General features: G+C 43.8%; 1 protein-coding gene across 6 annotated transcripts in view; it reads right to left on the bottom strand.

The window, feature by feature from the left end:
• The window catches only part of CADM1 (cell adhesion molecule 1), a 316572-nt gene that overhangs the window by 28921 nt on the left and 261429 nt on the right, over nucleotides 1–26222 (bottom strand). For 3 of the 6 annotated variants that reach the window (XM_036099840.2, XM_036099842.2, XM_036099844.2), the window contains exons 5-8: nucleotides 25982–26140; nucleotides 13258–13357; nucleotides 9973–10145; nucleotides 5277–5360 (exon numbers count right to left, since the gene is read on the bottom strand). In XM_036099840.2, coding sequence (XP_035955733.1) covers nucleotides 5277–5360; nucleotides 9973–10145; nucleotides 13258–13357; nucleotides 25982–26140 — 516 coding nt within the window. The remainder of the gene's footprint in view (nucleotides 1–5276; nucleotides 5361–9972; nucleotides 10146–13257; nucleotides 13358–25981; nucleotides 26141–26222) is intronic. The other 3 variants (XM_036099843.2, XM_036099845.2, XM_036099846.2) reach the window with 1 other exon arrangement.

Below are 26222 nucleotides of genomic sequence, written 5' to 3'. Positions count from 1 at the left end.
TCAAGAGCTGGTTGGCTATGATGCTATTTGTAATGGGCCTATAATTGTCAGCAAAATAAAAACGTACACACTGGAGACAGTATGAAAAAGAAAGGCCATGCAATTTTGGGGCAAAAACTTGAAAAGGGGGCTCACGTGTATTTTACTAGCACCCTAATAATATTCTTGTTACCGGGCACACTGGCCCATCAGTAACACTCAGTAAGTATTCAGAGAGGATGAGTGATACACAGTCTTAATGGAGTAGAAGCCAACTCTAGAAAAAAAGGGAATTTAGTAAACACTCTAGAATGAAAGCTGTGTATGTCCCAGCAACAGTGGCTTAATACATGCCCGGAACGTAAACACACACACACTGAAGAAGGACGCTAGAAGTAACGTTGGGCCATCATGCTTCATTTCTAAAACGCCGTCCTTTCTCACCCACATTCCATGCATTCCTTGACGGCAGACCAAACTACTTCTCCTCTGATGCTCTCCCCGGTCCTGCCCTGGCCACAAGGTCAGCCCTCACTGCAGAGGACCTCCTGCTCTTGGGCTCTAGTGTGGAGAACCTAGTCCCTCTACCACATTTTAAGGGGCTCAAGGAATTTTCTGTCTCCACAGGCCCTAACATAATGCTTTATGTATTATGGGGGCTTGGTATTTGTTGAATGAATGCCTAAAGAGCGGCTTTAGGGAAAGCCAGGCTCTCTACTGTCATGTCAGTGGTCCCGTTACAGGCTGCCCGTAAGCACAGATGTCCTTCTTTCCTCTGTATTTAAGAAACTGAAAACATGTGCCATGGTGTTGGGCTTCCCACACTTGGCATACTCTGTGAGGATCTCTGAAGGAGAAGGACTGCACTCACGTTTATGGGATTGGATACACTTTACACACACAACGGCTTAGGATTTCAGACTATGAAAGCCAAAATAACAATGTGCGCCTGGGGGTGGGGCTCACTTTTTCCAAGGTACACTGGGTTTGGAGAGCTTAGATACCAAGCAGAACAGTGCTGCTTTCTTTTCCAAGAAACACAAAATACTTAATTGGATACATACTTTAAAAAAGAGGAAAAACTCATTTAGAAACGATCTATTTCATTCCTGTGAAAGGATTTTTAAATGTGTTCCAGGATTTGGCCCTATAGCTATTCATTTCTTATTCTAAAGTGATATTAATGTTTTAATTTATGACAGTCACATGCACAGTGACCCACAGGTTGAACCCCTCCCCGCCCCACCCCGGCCTGAATTTCCTACTGAAGCTGCTGAGGGTGTTTATAACTGAGTGCTGTGGTGCTTTCTAAGGTAGACTCCTCGTCAAGCAGCTAACGCAGGACACAACAGAGCAGAAACAATACAATACCCATGTGATCTAGGGAGGGAAACACCAACTATTTTCCTAAGATGACTAGAGGAAGAAGTTGGATCCAAGTATCAGGCAGGGGCTAAAGCTACCGGCCCAGAAACAGGTAATTTTATCTACACCTCATACCTGGGTCAACTAACTTCAAAGAAAATTCCAAACACAAAACAAAACAAAAGAAATCCCCCTGTAGGTTTCCCTTTGCAAAGGTTCTGATTTTGGAGCAGAATCTGCATGAAGGACTCGGAGCCCAGGGGGTGGTTTGGCCGGCTCTATATTTTCAGAGGGCTCCAGGGACAATTTGGGTGATGTGGTTTGCTCTTCAATATCGCAGCATATTTCTTTGTGAATGAGACCACATGGACAACTTGATGTGATTTAAAAAAAAAAAAAAAAGGGCAGGGGGTTGCCAATTGCCCTAATTATAACAGAGGTACCTGATCAGAATACCAGTGTGCATGAGATGGAAGAGACCCCCAAGCAGCTCATGGCAAATCACAGTGAGGCTCTGGATGGCTCCCATTTCAATTCCATCCCTCCAATGGTTTTTTTTTTTTTTAATTTAGAAAGAGATTCTAATGAATTAACGGCCTAATGGCTGCAAAGCTGCAACAAGGCTGACGGGGCAAGTTGACATCAAATATTCCTTTCAGTACTCCAGAGCCTTCAAAAACTCCCCCTCTAGATCAAGCTACCGCTAGACGTGTGTGTGCCCTCACACGAAGGTCAGGAGATCTGCTCCACGCTTGTGGGACGAGAGACAGAGCTGCCGGCTCCTCCCACCCATCAGGTCTAGGATTCTCGACGGCAACATCACGTCAGCCTGGGCTCACAGTTTCTTCCTTTCGAGGGTCTCCAGGACGAAACTTTAATCTGTTTTTGAGGGAGTCGGGCGACTGAGGACTCAATGACGGTCTGCCTCTCTAACACGGGGAACAATTTGATTACCCTGGTTACAGAAGATAAAAGAGAACGCTGGAGCACTTCCTTTCAGAGAAATCAGAAATCAACTATGACCTTTCGAGTTTAGAAATATTTTTCTATTGCATTTGTGCATTTCCTTGTAATGAAACTCTGACCTGGGGAATGGGTTTCAGTTACTGCATCTGAGTGGGAGAAAAGAAATGGAAGACTGTGGACTGCTTCTTTTTCTTTTTTTCTTTCTTCTTTTTTTTTTTAAAAGCTCAGGCTTTATGTTACTGTCACTGGATTTAACTGTTGCAGCTTTTAAGGCTAACGGTGGCTGTAATGTGGTGCAAGAAAGAAGAAGGGCGGAAATTTAGCTATCCATTTGTCAAGATTCAGTCTGGAAGATTTTTTAGGAACCAATCTAAATCTCAGGGATAGCCTGGACCTTTAAAACGGGACACAGGATCATTCAGCTCCATAACCTTTAATCTGTTTGAAGTAAGAAGCAAATGTTAAAATCCACGAGTGTACTTTCTAGGCAAGATAAATATATGGAAGGCTGCTTGTTAAGACACAGCAAGCCTAGAAGATCATATCCGTTAAGGCAACGGATCCTACAATGTTGCTTTAGTGGCAATTTTACTTTAACTACTCTTGGGTATGCCAGTGAGAATCGGGTGTTCACGGCCACAGATGTCTGTGTGTGGACAGGGTTCAAGTGCTGGCGCTGAAAGGCTACCGTGCATCTGGGAGCTCATCGTACATCGCCTGGAGCCTCGAGGCCGGGAGCAGAGAGACAGAAGCCAAGACAAGCCCCTATTTAAAGGCACCTTCGATATGGACAGAAATACAGCATTGTTTGTTTTGAAAATTTCCTCTTAAATGGAGTCTCTGGGGTTGGAACAGTGGTAACAGTGAGTTGTAGCTGTCTGAGGACACAAAGAAGCTTTCGGTGGGGGTGAAGGCTGAAAGCTGTGAGCGGGGGCCTCTGCTGTGTTGCGGAGAATGAGGGGGGAGGAGTTCGGGGGGGGCTATGAAAGGTCTTAAAAACAAAACAACACAAAACAAAAACCAGCCTGAGCTAGTGCGAGGCCAGCCACAGATGAAAAATGTTGCATGTTGTGGAGAAATGGGGTGTTTCTACAGAGCGAGAAAGGCCTCCCCTGCCTTAAAATATAGACCTGGCTAGCTACAGCCACCGAGACGGAACCCTCTAGAATGAGAGGTAGTAAGGGCTGGCTTATCCCTGGGCCCCTTCTGCAAAGACTAACCGGCTACCTGCAAAGGGCAGTGGGGGATGGAGGTGTAATTCACACGGACACCCAAAGGGCCATTCACAGGAAATTTCATGGAAACCTACTATTGAGAGCTCAAGCCTAATACAGCTTACAGCTGGGTAAGCGGCAAGAAATCATGAAACCTAAAAACCTAGCTCCTGGGACGGAAAGTGGGGAGCATGGCTGACCTGGAATCAGGTAGGAAGGAGCATCTTCGCTGTGCTTAGCAATGAGGCGGAAAGCGGGAGGAGTCTGCGCACTACACTAACAAGCTTCTACTTCAGCAGCAGAAGGAACTAGCAGAACTGAAACAGAAATACACACAGACGAGGATTTAGGAAGCAGCCTGGATGGAGCAGACTTTAGAGACACAATAGCCAATTGATGGATTTTCAGAAGACCTTAAGTGCAGGCACTGATGTTTTCATCAACAGCAGTCAGAAAAATCCTCACTAGTGGCTTTTTCTGAGGTTCTCTTTGCCTCACTGTGATGGGTTAGAAAGGTGAAGAAACGGAGACTAGGGGATCTACTTTCCTATTTCATAAACCTCCTCTTCCACGGAACACTCTGGATGTTCGTCATGCCTGTCTCACCGACTCCTGTGAAAACCAAGAATGTCTCCAGAAAGTCAGTGTAAAGGACGGGTGCCCTATCTAGGGCGATAAAGAGGGTCTACACACAAAGAATGATGAATTACATATTCAGAGTTTTAAAAGAAGTCCTGTATCCTGGGGCGTGGAGCTCAGAGAGATCTTGCAGTCTCCTAGGATAACCTAATGAAGCGGGAAAGTTATCTTTTAAAGAAAATTGTTTTTTTTTCCTCATGGAATGATTACTCTTACATGTTCTGAGGTCGGAACCTGTACACAGTGGTTGGGGAAGGCCTTACCTAAGGAAATCCTGCACGTCTAGTAGACATGGAGCAACCATAACCTTTTCCCAGGCAGAGGACGTTCCAAGGCTCCCAGGCAAGCAACATCAAGCGGTATGAGGGCCACTGGGTACCAGCAAGGGGATGGATGGCATCCCTCCTCCCTCAGTGATAGAAATCAGAGACAGTGAAACTCATTTTGAAGAAGAGTTTCAGACAGTCCAAAAAAGATAAAGCCACACAGTTACAACTGCTGTGGCTGACTCTTCCACACCCCCAGTATTTAACTGACGGCACCAGGGGGTCCATGAGTGCGCAACATGGAGAAGACAGGGACTCTCTCTGACCTCCTGACCCCGGCAACACACACAGGTAGTAACACTCTGGGTACTCTCTGAGGCAGGAAGAATGGCGATGCCTTTCGAAACATGGCCCACCTGGGCCTGTTAAAGGGTGTGCATTTTCCTTCATATGAATTAAGATGGAATTAAGACAACGAGAAGATCCAAAGCCAGAATACTTACCATTTCATCAACCATGGCTAAGCCTAAGCTACCGGCAGGTTCTCTAATAGCCAGGCGGCCATTTTCCCTAGCATTCTGCTTTGAACGGTGATGCTTAAAAAAGAACTCTCTTAAGCATAAGCTGCAAAATATCTAATCTCCTGGTTAAGTGCCTGGATGTTCGAAGATTTCCTGAGGTCCTTAAGATTCAACTTAAGAACAAGGTATCTAATGTCTCTGAAGCTCCAAAATGAAGGAACAATTACATTCCAAGGATTTCAAGGGAACTTCTCGGTGTCTTTGCATACATACCAGAAAGACAATATACATTCAGGACATTTTCAGTGGTAATGAAGGTACCGTACCTGTGATGATGGTAAGGATGGTTGTGGTGGTGGTGGTGGTGGTGGTGGTGGTTGTTGTGGGAGGAGGGATAGTTGTGGGGGGATCTGGATAAAAAAAAAAAGGAAAATCAAACCCACAATGCTGAACACAACAATGATCAGTAATGACAAAACAAAGGCATGAGGACATTGAGATGTTTGTTTGATGACACACCCCTCCAAAACCAAGAGCTTCCCCGCCGCCCCCCTCCACCGAAGATCTGTGTCTTGTAATCATAACCCAAAACCTTAGTTGGAAAAGCTAAGAAAAGAGGAAAAGAGATTTGTATTAATGAAGTGAAGTAGGGATGAGGAGATGTGAAGGAGAGAAGGGGGGGAAAGTCAAAATAGGACACCCCCACCCCAATCTGATTTCAAAGGTGAGGGTAAACCAGCTCCGCGCCCGAGAGGCATTTCGTTTTATGATTTTTCGGATGGGAGAAAGGAGAAGGAGAGGACGCTGCTCCAGCGAAAGGGCTCCTATCGGCCAAGGATGAGTGTGCTCTTGCATCCCTGCTCTCCATGACGGGTAACTTCATTATTCCCCATCAATACATCCCAGCGGGAAGTAAAACTACTTCTATGCTCGTAATAAATACAAAGAAGAGAGAATGTCACCACTAAATATCAAGTTCCAGGCATGTGAGATTTTACTGAGATTTTATTTTTTTTAAAAGTCAATAAATTTTACAACTTATAAATATTAATACGTCAGTTGCCTTTGCTCACGTTAAAAGCCTGACCTAAGTGGATGGCGGTGATAAGACCAAAAGCCCGCCTTCCATCTTGTAAACAAGAGGACGAAATATAAATGGGGCTTGACCCTCCAAGCCAGGAATCCCAGAGGGAACCCTCCGTCAGATGTTTGATATATTGTATATTCTTCTATCATCTCAGAAATTTGGGGGACAAGGGAAGGGCAAATATGAAAGAGAAAAAAAGAAAATCCTGAGCCCAAATGATCAAACTGAATGTGTTAAATTGTCAGCAAGACTTTGAACTAAGCAATCATCCTGCTATAATAGAGCATAAGACGATTTGAAGGCTTTTGATTTTAAATTTTATCTAAAGCACGTCAACTTTTTCTCCCTGACACATCTGGTGTCCTTTTATCTCCAAGTGAGCTCTCAGATTGTCTAATTAATACATCAAAACTTTAATTATATACTGTACCTTTATTGGCTTTGGTACAACTTCCTGAAAGTTTATGAAAACACTATTTTGGTGCCTGGTTGTAAGGTTTGCTTGAGATGATTCCTACTATCGATCAATAATCCGAGGTTTTAATTTTCCTAGCCAGCTTCTCTCACGCATGCACAGTGTATGAATGTGATGGGGAAGAATCAGCAGCAAACTGTTCTCTCTTACAGGAGACTGTGCTCGTTTAAGCTGTGGACACGAGCGATTTAAAGCAGCCTCACCAGGAGCTCAAAAAGGAATTCAAACAAAAACAACAAAAATAAAAACAAAAACAAAAACAAAAAACCACACACACACACACACACACAAACCCCACTGTCTGCCAAGAAGCAGAAATGATTAAATAAGTAATTTCAAACCACCTTTTTAGACGAACAGGCAGTGTGTTCAGTCTTGCTTCCTGGCCACTTCCTCATGGAGGCCCCAGGTGAGGACGCAGTCTGAGACCTGGCAGATCACGTGGCCGCACCCACACCTTGCCACAGGTGCTGGGACAGACACAGCCGAGCGAGGGGCAAGGGCCCCCGAGCCAAGCTCTGAAGGCATCCTGTGCCCTCTCCTGCCCAACTCAACTGTACCCAGAGAGGTGCCTGCTGCCCAGCATGTGGGCAGCTAATGTGGTTTCTCTGTTCTGGTTCAATTACAATATTTATCCCTGGAAAGGAACATCTGTGCCTGGGAGACTTCCCCTGATACACTCTAATGCTATTTCTGTACCTATCTCTCAGATATTGGCACAAAATGTGTGATATCCACAATGCAATCAAAGGGGAACGGAAGGTCCATTTTTGAAATGTGATTTGAAAATACGATTATGAACAAGGGGTGGGCCAGACTAACAAGGGCAGAGACTTCAGAAAAAAGGTCACTGGTCCCTTTCGTTTTTTGAAAATCACACACTTTCAATTATTTTCATCACTACTGGGGTAACTGTTGTCCTTCACATCTGGCTCAAGTGACCTGAATGAATTAGATTCTGTTAACAGGTATAACCTCGTTGCTCAGATCATTTCTAGCAATAAGAGCAACGTGAAGCCATATTTAAGAAAATACAGAGTTGGAGCTAATGAGCGGTGTTTGACACACAGAGGCTCAAAGAACAAAATCAAATGGGGCTCAGGCACTAACCAGCTAGATTCTCCAAGTCTAGGAGTTATTTCCAGAGAATTAAACATTTTAAAGGCACGTTAACGCTTGGTTCATAAAGTACTTTTAACGTGACTCTAGTAGTACAATAAGTCACCTTTGAAAAGAAAATCTACTCGCCATCCTCTCAAATTGCTAGAATATTTTATTAACGGACGAGCAACACCTCAGGCTGGCCTTCTAGCTGCCATTCCAGACAGTGTTACTGGCACAGCTTAAGGGAGGCAGGTAGAATCCTATAGATCTAGGGGATCCCTGGATGAGGGTAAGTGTGCCATTCTGGGTTGGGGAGACTGTGTGTGTGTGTGTGTGTGTGTGTGTGTTTGTCGGAACAGGTAGGTCGCTATGTTTCAGCGAGTGAAATCCAAACAGTCTCATGTGGGAGGGAACTGTCCTACTGGGAAGCAGTGAGAATTAGAGGCCCTACAAAGTAAAACACAAATGTCCCTGTAGACTCGGCGGCAGTCAGAAGTGTCATGGCTCGGAAACATAGTAAGCCTGTGAACTTGGGCAGTTTAGGTGACCTTTCTAAGCTTCATCTGTCATCCGTACCATGGGATGAGGATAATGTGTACGCCCTGGGGTTACTGGGGAGGTTCGAGGTGCTCATGCAGGTGCCACAGTGGGCCATACTGAGCGCTCAACAAACGCTAGCCGTAAGCTGGCGTCCCAAAGGTTTCAGAGACATCTGTGTCCATCAAATCCACAAAATGTTTCTTGTCTTGAGAGGTGGCAACAGGAGGGATGATAAAGCGGAGTTGTTTTCCCAGATAACTTAGTCTTCTGGATCAAGGCAGCGTACACTAGCCTGGTGGGAATCTGCCGCTGCTGTTACCCACCGCAAACCTGGGGGGCAGCAATGGAGGGGGCTCGTGGGAGGCTCAAGCCCTCACATACAGAGAGAGATTTACCTTCCAGCCCCTGACATCAGCGGACCGTGAACAGTCTGAGGCACAGGGTGGCTGTGTAATGTCAACTGAAAAGGGGGCCCGGGGCACCCCCTGGCACCTACACAGGACTGCTGTCCCCTTCGCTGGGATCTCCTCAACCACTGGGGAGAATTAATGCTCTTGCATGTGTAGGGCACAGACCACACAGGTAGCGTATGCAGAAAACACATCTCAGAAGTTTACAAATCAGGTGAGTAGATGGGATCCTATAATTCTGCATTATGTTAAAAGGGGGAAAAAAACCCCTAAAACCTCAGGATTAGATCATGAGGATTATATTTGAATATCCAAGTAGATATGGTATAAAACATGCTTCTGTGTCCTCAAAAAGACACCGACTCCTGTTTTCTTCAAAAGGAAAGTGGCCAGGTTCTAAGATATAATGGTGTCAATATTCCATAGGTGTGGTTATATGTGTGTAGGGGTATATTCACATACACTTATACTTGGATAATTTACAGGGCTAACAGGAAGAAAGAAATGTGCACACATATCCATATATTTATAAGATACTGACATTTTCAGGCCTGTGGTTACTCATTCCGTGTCATGTCAGTTGATGACTCTGCCTCCTGGTATAAAACCAACCTAGGGACTTCGATCGGACAGAAGAGACTCAGTCTGTGATCCTAAGGCTAGAGAGGCAGCGCACTCCTCAGCTAAATAGAGAATATTCACCAGACGCAAAACTGACATTAAGATATAAATGGGAAAAAGTCTAAAATGCCTGACACGTAGTAGATGCTCAATAAATATTTGCTTGTTAGAGAATGCAATTCATGATAATATATGCTTTAATAGTCCTGTGAAAAGATATTAAGAAAACAGACAAATTTAAAAATAAATGCATTCGTGTCTAAGGGAGTAGCTAGTGGTGGTTTATGTAGCTACCAAGGACCCTATATTTTTTCTCCAAGTATTTACCGGCTTGTAACATCTTCGGGAATGTTATAGCTTCATGCTGAAAACAGGATACTTCTGTTCATCAAAGCAGGAGAGAGGGTAGCTGAGGTATCACAGGAAAATACCACTGGGAATAAACTTTCTGAGCTAAATAGCCATTAATTGGTAAGGCTGAATTTTGCAGTCATTATTTCTAACATAATCTCCATTGCTCGTGCCTGAGGACATAGCTCGCCTGCTCAGCATGACCAGGGACTGTGATCTAGCGGGAAATCCCCACGATTAGAGGGAGAGAAGAAAAGTCACTGCCCTCCCAGGTGGAGACACCGGGGTCTACCTCAGGCCAGGCTTCTTTAAGTTCTTGAAGAAAACAAACGTGCTTTCGGTTTTCAACTGGACCAAAAGCTCTGGGAGGGGATCACAAGCAGCAGCTACAAGTAAATGTGTCTAGTAGAAGACCGGTTTAGCTTTCCACGTACCGTAAACATACAGCATATAATCCGAGTGAGCTTTCCCCACTATGTTAGAGGCTTCACAGCGGTATGTACCATTATCTGTTTTGTTTAGGTTATTGATGAACAGGTTGGGCCCGGACAGGACGGCGTGCTGAGGCATTTCATCATCGACTCTAACCCAGGTCACCATCACCGGCCTGCAGAGGAAAGAGGACAAACACAGGCTGCTTCATTATCTCCCACCAAGACGTGGGCATCGGCTTCCCACCCACGCATTACAGGAGTCACATGTAGGGTGACACGATTAAGGACATGTTTTAAGTTCACAAAATTACAGCTGTGAGTAATTGGAATTACTAAGTCTGTTTGGAATAGACTTTAAAAAAAAAAACCAAAACATTATCAGGTGTTGAAAAACTTTCAACAGACCATAAGCAGGAGTCTCATTATTTCCAATTCATCTTTAACAAACCAATGCACCCTATTTTTATGCCCTGCTGTGTGGTTTCACACCAATTCAAACAGGACAGAGCTCACCCATCGTTAATCATCTCATTAATTAGGGGGAAAACAGCAAATTCTTGGCTAGTGATACATGCATTACTCTGACGGTTACTAATATACCAAGACTCTTGCTTTAGAAGCCGCTTGTGATATTTAAAGGGATTTCAAGTTTCACAAAAAAAACCCAGACTTTTACATCTGAATGCTGCTTTCTTTTGACCTCTGCTGTTGGAAAAACCACCTCTATTCATTCGGGAAATGTGCAATCATTTCTTTTCCCCTTAACCCCTACCCATAACCTGCCTCCCCCAACCCAGTCCACCTTATCTATGTGTTCCTCTGCAAAATGCCTTGCTTTCCTGGCTCTCCGAGTCCCACATGCTGTCACCCTCTCCCTCTCTGCATGCACCTGCAAGCCCTGAGGCTCAAGGGCAAGGCTTCTGGGTCCGGGTCAGTCACTGAGGGGCGCATCTCCACATGGGCTCCTTATGGCTTGCTCAGAGGCACGTTTGTTTTAGGGATTTAAAGTACCACGTTTGTGTCCATCAGGGAAAAGCAAATTTCACAAGATGCTCCAGAGCCGAAATTGCACACGCACCAAGTATCTTTCAAACTCACGGAATCTAAAACGTGCGTTCTCCAAGGCGGCTCCCTCAACCTCGTGTGACATCGGGGCCACGTGGATGATTGTGCCTGAAACTCTCATTTTAAAGGAAGGGCAGCAGAGACGCGGGCACAGAAGTAACTTCCTGTCGGTCCCCACGGCTACCTCCAGGAGCGGCGGCGACAGGACCAAAGACCCATTGCTTAATGATGAGCGAACACCCAAGTTAGCCCTGTCGAGTAGCATTCCAGTTTTCAAATGGGATGTGAAGTTACAATTTTTCTTTAATTACACATGGGTTTGTCATCACAACCCAGTAAATTATTTAAAAATTAGTCCTACATATGTGCTCCTTGCAGGAAATGGCAAACGGGTCTGCCTAGCAATCAGATCTCATGTCCTGCTGCTTGACAGCTGAAACAATCAGTGGGGGTAAGTGCTGAGAATATTCACAACATTTAATGGCAAGTTAAATTACCATTTTTATTGTATGCAATTTCTTGAGAAAATAAATAGGTAATATGCTAGAAGGGATCGCAGCAGACTAGTGCGTGCTTGCTCACACAACCATACACCCGTTCCGATCTGAGAGGAACAAATACCCTCTCTGCCATAAATGTCCTGAAGGAAACATGTAATTTACTGTCCCCGTGGCACATTCAATTGAACACAGTACCTTCTTCACGGGAAAAAAACCACAGAAACAAAATAGAGTTTAGCAAAGCCATATACCGTAAATGTGGTTAATACGGCTGAATATAGGTATTCCAAGTGGCGAGGGGTCTGGGAGAATTTCTTTTTCTCCAACGGATTTTTTTTTTTTCCTTTTTTTTGAGGCAAGCAAGGTAAGCCACTAACCAGGGCATATCCAAACAGTTGACAAAAAGAAAGATCTGCATCTTTTGCCGTGTTCCAAGGAGAAAAAGATCGCTCCGCCAAAGCTTGAAGGGTTTCAAACCAAGTAACTTGGCAACACCAGAGGAAAAGCCAAACAGAACCAAGACCGCCTCCTACTTCCTAAAGGTCATCTTTAAAGCTGCACATGGTGTGAGGACAGACAGAAGGAGATTCTAGTCCGAAGAGAGGGAAGCCCGACACAGGGAGGGGTGAAGTGGGAGAGAGCGGATGGCAGCCTCCGTCTGGCTCCCCGGTCCCTAGTCAGAGATCACGCCTTAGCGGTAACGGGGACAGTGCTTTCCAGAGATCTCGGGGAAGCTTCCTTAAGATGCTCAGAGCATGAAAACTGTGATAGTCAGGCTGGTTAATAAAAACTCTGAGGGAAAAAAAATCATACCACAGGGACAGCAGAGGGAGCTCAATGCTGTTTTGTTTTGTTTTGTTTTGTTTTGCTGGGGACCGCTCAAAGTTCGAGGGCTTATTATCTCGACACTGACTTGTTCCATTTTAGGATTCCGTGGATTGTTTTTTCTGTAAGAAACGGTTAAAGACAATCTTCACTCTCCTAGAAAGAGGAGATTCTCTCCTCTCCCCATGCAAAACTGGATGGATGTCTAAAGCGGCCCCACTACGTGGCTTTTTTCCTGTATTAGTGATGATATACAGCGGTTTCCCTAATTCACTTTCATTCATTCGGCAGGGAAGCAGCTTCCTTGTGCTTTTCCATAAAATAAGAACGTTAGTAGGTTCTTTCTCTTCTGCAATGGCGTACATACATTCCTTGAGAAAAAGCTCTGGGACCATTCCTTACTAACGAAAATATTTCTAGGAGTCACTTTTCTTTGAGGGAAGGAGAAGCAAAATTCAAGGTAGGGCAAATTCATTTTCCAACGGCTGGCCCTAATCACAGCGGCTTAATTTAAGTCTGAAAACCATCTTTCCAGGAGCTTAGACATTAACACAGAAGGTAGCAGATTCATCATGAGATTGTGGGCATACTAAAAATTATTAGGATTATTTTTTGTGAGAGGAGATAGTTCTGACAATCATGTTGATGATAATAAAATAGAATTAGCTGAGATTTCAATCTTAGCTGGCATTTCATTTTTCTCCCAATCCTGACCATTAAGAACCAACCACAGGTATTTATTCCCCTTTTCACTGAATATTCCTTAGTGCTTGAAATATCTCTCATCCTTTACAGCAGGAGACAGGTGACAGGCTGGTGACTTGTGAACGCACATTTCCGTGTTGTGACATTTACTGCTCATGACCCTCTGCCAACCTTGGCCTTCAGAACTTACTGGGGCTTCCCGATGGCTTCGCATGTTAACTCGAGCGCATCCCCTTCCCGGGTTAGGCCTTGTAGAGGGTAAGTCATCTGAATATGCACTTGAGGCTTATCTGTGTGACAACAACACAAAGTACCATGTTTAGCAAATGATATCAGGCAAAAAATCAGACTTGCATGCTGCCACAAACCCATACCACCAGCCCACAAACCCATATCACTCCCTCTCTCCCCATCCTCATGCCTGCACTAACAGCCTCCCAATTAGTTAGTAATCCTGGCATTTGCTCAAATTAAATTGACTAATAACTCCAAGGAGTGAACCGCGAACAGATAAGAGATTCATAAGCTAACTGCGCCACATCAAACATTTCCTGTGAAATACATTCTGTTACATTGAAGTTTATCTCCAAACTCACTCAAGCTAAAGGAAATTCATTTGCCTTCATGCTGAGGTGAAGCCACAGATATTTGTGGTGCTCAGAATTGATACATTTTATCATATATCATATATTACTATGTGACAATATGTTGTGACAAGGCATATTAATAAGTTCGCCTCTTCCATGCTCTAGATTTCAAATGGGAAAGGCTAAACTTCTGAATTCCACTCAAATGGCTTTGAGAATAAAGAAATGGGAGGTTCTGGTGGTCCCAACGAAACTCTGTGATGTCTCAATGTCTATACACGAGAAGGAAGGAAGCAGACAGGTACTGAGGGCCTGGCTCTGGTAGGAACTGTCATTGGTGGTGGAATAAGCCCAGTTTTAGGGATCAGAACACTGATACTCAGAGGATGAAGTAGCCAGTCCAAGGTCATGGAGATAACTTAACGAGAGGCAGCCCTGCGAATGTTGGGATTTCTGGTTCAAAAGTCTATTTCCCAGTGGCAATCCATAATTAAAACCAAGTATAGCTTCTGAAGGCAGTCAAGTACTCAGCCAGGTGACACAGGTGTTCTTATTATCCACTGGCTACTTAAAACCCATGTTTGGAGTTTGCGGGGGTTTGGGTCCAAGGGATGAATGGTGGGAGGTGTGGGGCATAGGGAGGGAACCAGAAGGGATTGGGATTAATTTAGAAACACATACAAATACATTTACAAATAAAACCTGAAAGGAACTGGGAGACTTTTTTTTTTCTCTGCTGAACTAATAAGCTATTAATTCCTAAATCAGTTTTCTCATTTAATGCAGCGGCTCTATAAATGTGTATTTTTGGAAACGTACCCAAGAGTAACAAATGTAAGAGGGCAAGACATCACTTGGCTGAAAGGTCAAAACAATTTCCATAACTTTACTTTCTCAGACAATCACACCACCTAAACAACAGCCCCTTGGCCTTTTACAAGCAGTGCTTAGCTCATTAACATTCATCCTATGGACTGCGAGGGAAATCAGAAATATGGCAGGGCTCAACTGATCTCAACCTGTACACGGCTAAAACAAGCTGCACGAGGGGGTCCTCTCGGGAGACAGCTGCCTTCCAGACACATTGGTACAGTCTCGCTCTCATCACAGATCTTTCTGTCTCTGAAAACCGCGTGGCATTCAAAACCTTTCAGGAGCGTCTTCTTGTTCACCAGTGTGCACTGCACACTGTGAATGGGTAACCCTTGCTGGGAAGCTAAGCCAGTTGCCCAAGGGACATAAGTTAACAGGCCCGAAAGCTCCAGCTGACCCTTGCAGAGTAACACAGTTCTATTCTTGGACTTGCTGGCAAAGGGAACGTTCGAGAGCAAAATGGCATGGAGGTGTCCAGGGACTGGTCATGGGTTGGGAAAGTCATCACTAAAGAGAGGCAGAAACAGACAGGATAAACACGATGACCTTGAATGAGGACTGGCTTGCTGGGTAGAAGCAAGAGCTGTGGGCCACCCTCCTTGGAGAGCTCTAGACTATAGCTTACGCTAAATACAACCATTGGGTGACATACTCGAGTCTATTATTTTTGGTGGTATAACACATCAACACAGAGCTGGCTGGTGAAGCTTATTACAAACACAAGATACAAATAAATAAATTAAATAAGTAGGTAAGTAAGTAAATAAAGCAAGCAACAGGAGAAGGTTATGTTACTGAAAACACCAACAGCCAGACCCGCTCCCTTAAATTTCACATTCAGAAACAGGAGCACTTAATGGGGTTCCTGGTCAGGAAACCTCTGTCATTCTTACCTAGGAACCATTCTGGGTGAGGCTAAATTTAAAGCCCAAAATCTGGGCTGAAATGTAACATTTGCTTATAGGTTAATCTCTGATCCACAGAAGGACTACATTTTCCATGCTCTGCTGACTTCCGCCCATTAATTACGGAGAAGCAGGATGCCTGCTGGCCTATGTGGAAGGTTTTTTCGTTTTTTTTCCCCCTTGTGTAATTTACAAGCAAACAGAGAGGGTATATTTTTCAGCACAGTGCACTAAGGGTTTTACGTGCTCAACTTCCATTAATAATAAAGAGAGTGTTGCAAATCTAATCCACTCTTGCCTCTCTTCAGTACCACAGACTTCTAGTTAAATGCTTTTTTTATGTTACTAATGGCTGTTTCCCAGTTGCCAATTACTCACAGAAATTAGGAAGAGCAAGCTAAGGATCTGCTGTACCTGGAACTTATATTTAAAAAAAAATCCTACTAAGCCATAGAAAATGCACCTTCAATTTTGATAACGGATTTTCCCAATTTACTCCTCAGGTTCCTGGAGAAACATCTACCATCTACTCATGGGTACCACTGCCAGTTGCCTTAATAGCTGGCTGAGAAGGTAAACATTAATCTTGTTTGTATTATACAGAAAAATGTCCTCCTCTATTGACACCTGCAGTATTTATATGCATATTATCTGACTGTGGGGCAGCTGAGCCATCTTCATACCCAGCCCACGAACCACACAGGTGATCTATGTGCCAAGATCCATCCCCTTCTTTTGCCCTGAAAGAGGAACCCATCTACGCTCAACAGGTGGCCCAGACACCCTGGGATTCCACTGGCACCTCTAGAACTCAGGGAGGTTGAATTTTCCCAGGAAGATCCTGACTACAATGTGAGTATGTCAAAATCCTGCACAATCCAGATGGCTGGCTGAATAGCCCAAAGCTCATCATTTATATTTTAATTATGTTCATAAATCAAACGTTATAACCCACCAAAGCTTTTCTGAGATAGACCCAGACTCCAAGATTTATTTGTAAGTAATGAGGTAAGGCCCAGTACATTTTCTGGGTGATCATTTTACGCCTCGGCTGGTGTTGTAAGGCACAAGGCTACAAGCCAGAGGACACTTTCTACCCAAGTGCCATAACTGCCTAGAAATGTATCGCTCAGAAGGGCTTAATGTCATTATAAAATGGAACTGCTATATAAAAATAAGAAAAATAGTTAGGTCTGTGCACTTACAGAAAATTACAGTTATAGAGATGGCATCACCAACAGCCAATCAATTAGGTCGAGGGATTTGAGGTTTTCATAATACACTGTAATTTTTTAAAAACCCTATAAAAGACATTTAGCAAGACTCTTATAGCAGACACAATTCATTCATTAGTCAAAGTCACACAGAGGGTTAAATGCCAGGAGGCTTTGGGTCACACTGCAGGAGCAACCAATTAAAAAAATAATATTAGAAAGACATTCCAATTTGATGAGACTTTTCTTTAAATGTACTTTGCTCTCTCTATAAAGGGAAAAATATATATAAAAGGAAACTCTTAAAGAGGTTAAGAACGGCTTGCTGGCAGATTACAATTGATTTCATGCCAGTCTGACCTTGCACCACGTTCTATGATCTTTCCAGAAGATGAAGCTCGAGACTCTGTAACCTGTATTCACTTTCCTATGTAAATGAAAAGTCATCGTCTCCTTCTCTCTAGATCACAACACTAACGTAGCAGGTTTTCAAAATTATTTATTAAAAAAATAAATAAATAAAAGGGTACTTTGCAGTTTCCTTTTGCCTGGGATGTCATCCTTCCCATGTACCAGGTAAGAGTACAGCTGAGGCATGCGGAAGATGCCTGATATCCCAGCACGAGACTTATTACCCCAGGGGCTCCTGACACCCCCCCCCACCCCAAGAATTTCTAAATCAGGGAATGTAGGCATCCAATGTCCTTTGATGCACTAAGTGCAACCAGGCCCAAGGGCTTGGGTGCAAATTTGCTCCTGTGACTGCATTCGGGACACAGGCTCTTCATGGCCCTTACTTAGATTCCGTCTTATTTCCGAAAATCCATGAGAACGGGACTGGATGCCTGCGGAGCAGATGCTAATGGTCTCAGGGCCTCGACCAGGGAGAACTCAAGGGCAGCAAGTGCCCAGACGTATCAGAATGGCTGGGAGAAGTCTGGGTCAGCGCCTGCGCATTCAGGTGGGGAGGCCTCAACTGAAGGGGCTTTGTCAATCGTGGAGGATTACTGCAGTTTGGAGGAGCACGGCCATGCAAAGATTAACCTGAGATTTGGTGAGTATTAGGGGTTTTCTGGAGCTCGAGGCAAGGCTCAGCCCCCATGATACGGCTGCCTGGATTGCCAGGAGAGGCCAGCTTTGCACCGAAGGAAGACAGTGTCCAGTAGCAGGAGGTGACTGGGTGGGGTTCGAGAACAGTCACACCGAGCTTTCAGAGGACTTCCACATCTTGCAAAAGGTTTGCTTTCTAATGTCATGACACATTCATGAATAATTCTCACTGCCATTTATTTTGTTTGTTTGCAAGGTGAAGGACCTCCTGCTGTTGCATCTGTGGAAGGAATTGGAGCACTACAACTGCGCCCCAGGAGGACGGCGCTATTAGGAGTGGGAGGAGTCAAACCTGGTGGGAGATGCGGGACCAACAAGCATGTGCCACATCACTGCAGCAGAATGCAATTCCTGCCTGTTGCAACGAGCAAGTAGTTTTGTGGAGACTGAAAAGCAAATTTTATGCTGTGATGTTGCGACAGAAAATTATGTTTCCAGTGCTTTTTGAAATGGGCGGCACGCTCATATACTCTTCCCTATCTTTGAGAAATCTTTAAAATCAGAAAGTGAACGCCGGATGGGAAAAGCCTTACAGCATGATTTTCTCCATAGGAAAGTCAGCTCTGTAAGAACAAAAGTTTTGAGTCTTTTGTATCCTGGCGCCCGGCACATGCAGTAGGCCCTCAATACTTGCTTACCAAGTGAATGAATGCATGAGAAGCTGGAGAAATACCAGGGCGTGGACTCCTACTCCACGCTCTGCTACTGACTCAAAAAAAAAAAAAAATCAGCTCATGAATACATCTTAACCTTGTTAAAAGATAAACTGGGCACAGTAACATTCTTGAGAGTTTATTTGAAAATCCATGATTTGAATAGGGCAACACCACACTGAAAATGCTCCAGCCACAGGAGCTAGGGGAAAGGTTTTTACAGAGAAGACAGGGAAGGAAAGCAAGGGCCATTATTTGATTGGCTGTGGCTTAAGCAGTTGCCTTATTTGGGGAAAGCCTAGTTGGCTGTTCGTGATTGGTGGTGGCTTCAGTTTCATTTTCTTGGGAGCCTGGGGACTTTGGTTGAGGTTTTCCTTTGCTCCTGTGGGCTCCCCAAGGCATGAGAGTTACTCCAATCTCACGGCCTCCCTGTTGAATCGCTTCAACAGCCCTTAGCACAAAATATAATTGTATTATTCTTCTGGAAGGTCAATCCAGCTCCCAAAATTTGAGGTTCAGCCCAGGTGTTCTGATTTACATGCTTCCCTTTCACTACACATTTATTTAGCATTTCTGGTGTATCTCTAAGGTGGGATCTTCGGGGAAATCATAAAGGATGTTGTCTGACCACTCGTTTTCGATTTTCGGATTTTAACTTCACAACCATTTAACCTTCCACAGAACTGAAATGTGACCTTGAGTTAAAAACCATGAGAAGACTCCTTTCACAGTGGAAATGCTCAATGTCCACAGCCACAGAGACATACCTTCCCCAAATACAACAGGTCAGACAGTGAGATGTGGACCGAGCGTCCTTAGTAAGAGGCCTCCATCTGCCAAGTTGCCTTGAGGAGGCAGAGGTGGTGGCTTTCTCTTGAGACCGGTCACGTCACTCAAATCTTGCTCATAACAGACCTGGCCCGAAACTTACTCTTTGTTTTTTGAGTATTGGTCCCTCACCTCCTGCCCCCTCTGGTGCTGCAACATGCTCCATGAACAAGCTCCAGAGTATTTTAATAATATCAGGCCTGTGGCCCCGCCCCTGCCCTGTGATCACCCAACAAATGACAGCTCAAACAGTCATTTGAGTCCGGGAGTCTCCATGAGGAATAACAAATACCAAAATAACTTCCCCGAAACTCAATTCGTTGCTTTAAAAAAAATAAAAGGAAGGGAGAGTGGGAGGAAGAAGGGATTCTGTTCAAAGGCGAGCCTGGAGATCAGAGAGAAACAGGCCAAATCGGGGGAACGCCAGCTATTATGCTTTGAAGAATATAATCTGGGAACAGAAATGATGGGGGGAGGATGGATACAGGAGCCGCTCTGGGAAACGAGGTTTTATCCTCCACTCCAAGCAGGAAAGCTTTTCCTATTTCCAGGTTTTTCTCCCTCCTTCACTGCAGGGCACTGTCGGTCCCAGAGAAACATTTATTTTGGCATAGATTGAGAACAGGTTTTGATCATCCCCTCAATGACCAATTTTCCCCCAGTTGAGGGAAAGAAAGGAGAAATCCAGTCTTCTCCGGACCCTAGGTGAACAGGAAAATGGATTTACAAAATATCTGCCTATATGGAGTCAATAAAACTCATTTTGAAAATGATGCCTACGTACACGATTAACCATCAGATGATAATTGGAGAAGGGAAGGTATTCAAACATCCACTTCTAGAGTCTGTGTTTTTTCATTCTCCCTTTCAAAACTCATCTCAATTTCTCATTCTCTCTCTCTTTTTTGAACAAATATGCACACACACAAAACCCTCACAAGATGAGGATTTTTGCAAACCATTTCAAAGAAGCAAGGCTGTGATGGGGGAAAGCAAAAGACACAGAGCAGCCATCCAAGAGCTTCGGATTCACCTCAGTCCAGAGTGAGGCTTTTCCCACTTTGCACAGCGATCTGAATTTCATACTGAGGGTCACAGCTCTTCTTTGAATTCCCAGCTTACGTCGCTATGTGTTGCCACCTTGATGCTATTTAAACAGTTTTCTTTTAACGCGCAGACAGTGAACTGTTCTCCTTTAAACAGGCTTTTATTTGACAGGAGTACGTTCCTTCAGATCTGAAACTCCACTAACCGCGCTACGATTGTACCACGCTCCGCTATAATCAACCATGTTGTAAATGTGAGCAACGCCACGCACACAGACATGTGGAAGGAAAAAAAAAAAAACGCACAGAAGGAATTTAGGGTCATCGAGCTCGGAACATTAAAAGGCAAAACTGTCCTCTGCCTAACATCTAAGGCGGGAGAGCTTTGAATTCCAGCTTCCGCGCATAATTATTTTCTGTTTTAAACACTGAGCTGTGTGTTGCTGCTCCCGTAGCCTTGCTGAGCCTCACAATGAAAGCCAGAAAACTAAGAGGCCTACTGTATGTTCTTCATTCCCAGCAACGTTCCTATGAGAAAACCTTATTAATGAGCTTGCAAACGAGCACCCAACAGGGAAATGTCACAAACAAGAGCGGCTAATGCCCCAGAAAATCAAATAACTGAACACTTGGCTGATTGTGGTGCCTTTCATATTTATAATAAAAAGAGGGGGGGCTTTAATTCACTAATTCTGAAGGGGTCAACACCTTGCTGAACAAAACAACTCATTTATTTATGTTCAGAAATCTCCAGATGATAAATTACATTGATGTTAATCACTTCAATGCATACCACACAATTAATATCTGTACTCACCACGAACTTAAAGATTATTAAAAGTATGACAGCATACACATCTGGCTGATTTTTCACATAATTGGGCACAACAATTTCTCCTGGTACCACAAATAAGGGTCCTAACAAACAAACACTGCAAAATTCTGTGTTCAATTAATTAGGACTTAAATCCACAAGACAAAAGCATTTCCAAGTTATAGCTCAAGCCTTGTCTTCTAGGCAATATGGCAGCTCTCCAGTTTACCTCTCCTCCTTTCCCCGTCAGATTTAAAGTAAGCTGTTCAACAATACACAATGTAGGTCTTCACTATTTCCTTTTTAAAAAATATCTTCTTAAAAGAACGTAGTTTACGGGCGCCTGGGTGGCTCAGTCGTTAAGCGTCTGCCTTCAGCTCAGGTCATGATCTCAGGGTCCTGGGATCGAGCCCCACATTGGGCTCCCTGCTCAGCGGGAAGCCTGCTTCTCCCTCTCCCACTCCCCCTGCTTGTGTTCCCTCTCTCGCTGTGTCTCTCTCTGTCAAATAAATAAATAAAATCTTTAAAAAAAAAAAAAAAAGAACGTAGTTTATACAGAACTCAAATCCATTGTCTGTCATGTAACTCTGGTCATATCCTGGTTAATGGCCAACTGGTCTTAGATGAGGTAGAAAACGGTTCCCAGAAGGCTTCATGTAGCAAAATGGGCCAGGACTGAACCAAGTGAGTATAATGAATACCAATTCCAACAGGTTAGAGTTCCCCAAGGTAGTCTCATTTACCCAGAAAAGAGCTGTTCTTAATCTGAGGTCCACAGACCAGTTCAGTATTTCCTGGTAATAACCTAATGCTTATAAATGATATTATTAAAAAATCCTTTTAGGTAGCAAAGAAAAGGACATTAAAAATAATAATTATGTATTTATTCTGATGTTTATTAAGCATAACACACATAGCAAAATAAAATTCCTAATTTGATATTTTTCACAGGCCTTTGTTAGGGAAAAGCAATAAAGTGACTTAAAGACAAATTCTAAATGAGCGAAGAGTATGGATCATCTGTGGACATGGGAACACTGGTCCTCGAATAAATGAAGTCAGAAGTCTGTAGGATAAACAGACTCTTTACAATGGAAGCAAAACATGGTGGATATGTGATTTTGTTCATGTTCTCCAGGTCTATGGGACTTTTACAGGGGTTTTTAAGAAGGTTAAGAAATGCTGATGCTAAGAGTTTGGGCCAATTACAAAATGAGGGTCTAATACTCCTCATAAAGTATCCAAAATGATTCCCCATCCACGCAGACTGGCTGCTGAATCTCATGTATTTAAGTATCTCTTCTCATTGCCACCAAGACGCGGTGCTGCTCGTCCACAGAGAGAGCCATAAGAGGATGGGGTTGAACTACTGGCGCTAGCCAACGACCAACAAAGCCTTAGCGCCCAAGGACCAAGCGCCTTAGGCTTCAGAGGCAGGAGGCTCTTGTTATGGCAGAGCTGCTGGTGTCCAGGAGAGTAAAGCTGGTAGGAAATGAGGTAGAGGATTCCAGTCGTGTCTGGAGGAGCTACTTAAGGAATTCCTAGCTGACTCCGCCAAGTTGTTAGTAGCACTCCAGGAATGGAGCGTAGTGAGTGATCAGGTGACTTATTTTCTTTCTTTCTTTCTTTTATTAAAAGATTTTATTTATTTGAGAGAGAAAGAGATTGAGAGAACGAGTGGGAGGAGAGGCAGACTGCCCCTGAGCAGGGAGCCCAACTTGGGACTCAATCCCATGACCCTGGAGATCATGGCCTGAGCCAAAAGCAGATGCTTTAAACGACTGAGTCACCCAGACGCCCTGTCTGGTGACTTTCTTGAGCATCAGTCTTATTTAAGATGCCAAAGAAGCGGAGCCTTCGATAGCTCAGTTGGTAGAGCGGAGGACTGTAAGATGCCAAAGAAGACTCTCAATTCCTATTCAGATTAATATAATGGTTGGCAACTCTTAATCTTCTTTTATGTAAAAAGACTTCCTCTTTATATACATTCCGAAAAAAATGAAGTATCAAGAAGAAAATGCCTGTGTGGCTCACTTTGGATAAAAACAAAAACAAAAACAAAAAACAATAGTTTCCCATAAAAAGGTGCTGAGTAAGGGCCAGGCGAGGCTAGGTAGGGAGAGACAGGTAGGGGGCTATGTAACCAGGCTCACAGAAACCCCCGATGTGGAGAAATATTATAGACAAGATACTAACTAGAAAGAAGGAAATATAACACATCTACCTTGTTTGTTCTAAATATAGATGCGATATTTTCATAATATTTACAAATCCACCTTGTTTGTCCTAAATTTATAGATGAGGTATTTACTAAGTTCCCTGGTCAGTTTTCTATAAAAGACTGACCATAAAAAGCCCTCAGTGGCAACCCATCGGGGACCCCTCTCACTCTAGAGAGCTTTCCTTTCTGTACTCACCTTCCCCTAAGAAACTTCCACTTCCATCACCCTATTGCCTGCAAGATTCATTCTTCAACTCTGTGAGACAAGAACCCTGCAACAGTGCCATGTTAGAGTTAAAAATGATCAACAGGTATGTCTTCGTTTTGGAAGGCATTGGTCACTTCCCTGTGGTGGAGGGCTAGCAGGACTCTAAGACTGAAGTCAAATGGATTCAGATATGCAGCTTTATTCCTTGTTCTTAGAAGGACAAATCTCTCTTGAACCTATGGAATATGGAAGACAAGGCTTATAAAGATCATTATCAAGTCTTCCAAGAGGTAGGAGGTAGAGTGCTTAAAATATTTTGCATTTGGAAGTGAGTGTAATTTCATAGGTGAGTGGGGCTATATTCTATTTGGAAGATACTCTGGGGACACTGAAAGAGTTTAGGGGCAGGGACTGGGTGAATGTCTACTCAGGTTTCACAAAGGAGTTAATGTATTATTAAAGCTAATGGGCCCCTACAAGGGAAGTTAATGGATATTAAGTTTGCTTAAATGAATTACATATTAACAAAGTCACAAGAAATCTACTATCTGCCAATTTAGATAATATCTGATCATTTCTGTTTTCCCATTATAGGGACATTACAGCACAATAGTTTTAGTGATATGAAAATTATAAGCATGATGCCCATAATGAAGCTACATAATGATGGAGATGAAATGAATTAACAAGAAAAACCTGCATTATGTAATGTTAAATTGAGGCAAACTCACAGAGTAAGAAAAGGTTGGAATGGGATTAGTGTCTTAGAAGCAACTTTTTACATTTAATTTTAGCCACAAGGTGGAGAAGCGATTAGAAGCCACTTTTTACACCTTTCCCTGGCCCCTGTTTTGCTCAGGCAATGTATGCATGTGAGAGCGATTGTGGCGGGCTGAACGGTGGCCCTCAAAAGACATGCTCACTTCCTAGCCCCGGAACCTATGTATATGGCCTTATTTGGAAAGAGAAGTCTTTGTGGATGTAATCAAATTCAGGATCTTGAGATGAGACCATTCTGGATTAGCTGGGTGGGCACTAACTCCAACAGCAAGTGTCTGTCTAAGAGACACGCAGGGAAGAGAAGACCGTGTTGAGACAAAGCAAGAGACTAGAAAGACACGGCCAGAAACCAAGGAATATCTGGGACTCCCCAGAAGCCAGAAAAGGCAAGAAAAACTCTTCTCCTAGCGCCTTTTGAGCAAGCGTGGTCCTGCTAACCTCTCAATTTCAGTCTTCTGTCCTCTAGAACTACAAGAGAATAAATGTGTCGTGTTAAGCCATGGAGTTGGTGGTAATTAGTTATGGCAGCACTAGGAAATTAACGGAAGAATTAATAGACTGTAATGCTTTGCCTTTATCAGACCCCCGGCGGTTGCCTTTCCAACCAGACTCTTGCACCCTTCCCACTATGCACACTCAAGTATCAACTGCAGTCTTTCAGAGGCTCAGTTACAGAAGCTCTCTGATAAAAAAGTGAGAAGTTGGCTACTTGGCCACAACTTTGCTGCAAGGATGGTTTTGTGCAGAAAACATTTTGGCAAGCAGAAGAGTCCACAGAGAAAACAAGGAGAATGTCTTTAGTTCATTGGGCACAGTGAGGAGACAATCTCACTCCCCACGATCTAGCTGTTATCGATGAAGCCATTGAGATTGTGGCACCGATCCCAAAGAGTTCCACTTTTAAACTCATTGCCATACTTTAAGCTAAAAATGGAAGAGAACATGCACTTTAAAACAAAATGCTAATGGAGAAGGGGAATAAAAGCCCCTCTATAACAAAAAAATTCAGCACTTCTGCTGGGGCTAAGAAAGTGGGAGGGACTACCCTACATTGTGAAGTTGACATAGAAATGATTATAGTCAACACTCATAAAATGCAATTAATTAAGTCATGTGATAGAACAGATTGGAATCATTTTAAAGTTTTCCATTTGGGTTAAATGTAGTATTTTGAAAATCCTCTTTGGCACTCTGTAGTATGGCAGTGTTTCACTAAAATAATCCTTTGATTATTTTACTACTAAGACAACAAGATATAAACTCTATCATATGTATTCAATACATGGCTTCTGAAGAGTTTTTAAGCAACTGCTACTCTATGCCCTTAGGATAAAATACTCACGTACTGCTACGATTTGAACGAGCGTTTGTGTCCCTCCCTTCCCAAATTCCTATGTTGAAATCCCAGTGCCCACTGGGATGATATGAGGAGGTGGGGCCCTTGAAAGCAGCTCTGGAGATTCTAGCCCCTTCCACCCTGAGCGGACATAGCGAGAAGGCACTTTCCGAGCCAGGAAGAGGGAAGGCTTTCTTTAGAACACAGCCACGCTCGTGCGCCTTGACCTTGGACTTCTTAGCCTCCAGAACGGTGAGGAATCAATGACTGTGGCTTATGAGCTACTCACTCGGCGCTACTTTGTTAGAGCAGCCTGAACGGCCTAAGACAGGTACTCACACTGCACTTCAAGGTACCGCTGGGTCTGCAAGTTTCCGGTGACAGCTGGGTGCTCCACCTGACAGATCACTGGGACCCCGTCATCCTCCTTGTGCACCTTCAGCATCAGCTGACTGGTCACAGTGTACATGTCTGACCACTCCTCCACCTCCGATTTGCCTGGCGGACACGGAATATACCAAGAAATCAGAGTCGCGTGAATTCCTACCACTCTGTTTCTATTGACTCCTCTCCCTGCCCT

Source organism: Halichoerus grypus, chromosome 11 (genome assembly GCF_964656455.1).
Source record: "Halichoerus grypus chromosome 11, mHalGry1.hap1.1, whole genome shotgun sequence".
Taxonomy (NCBI): domain Eukaryota; kingdom Metazoa; phylum Chordata; class Mammalia; order Carnivora; family Phocidae; genus Halichoerus; species Halichoerus grypus.
Note: the sequence above shows the minus strand (reverse complement) of the source record. Positions and strands in the feature narration are given on the sequence as shown.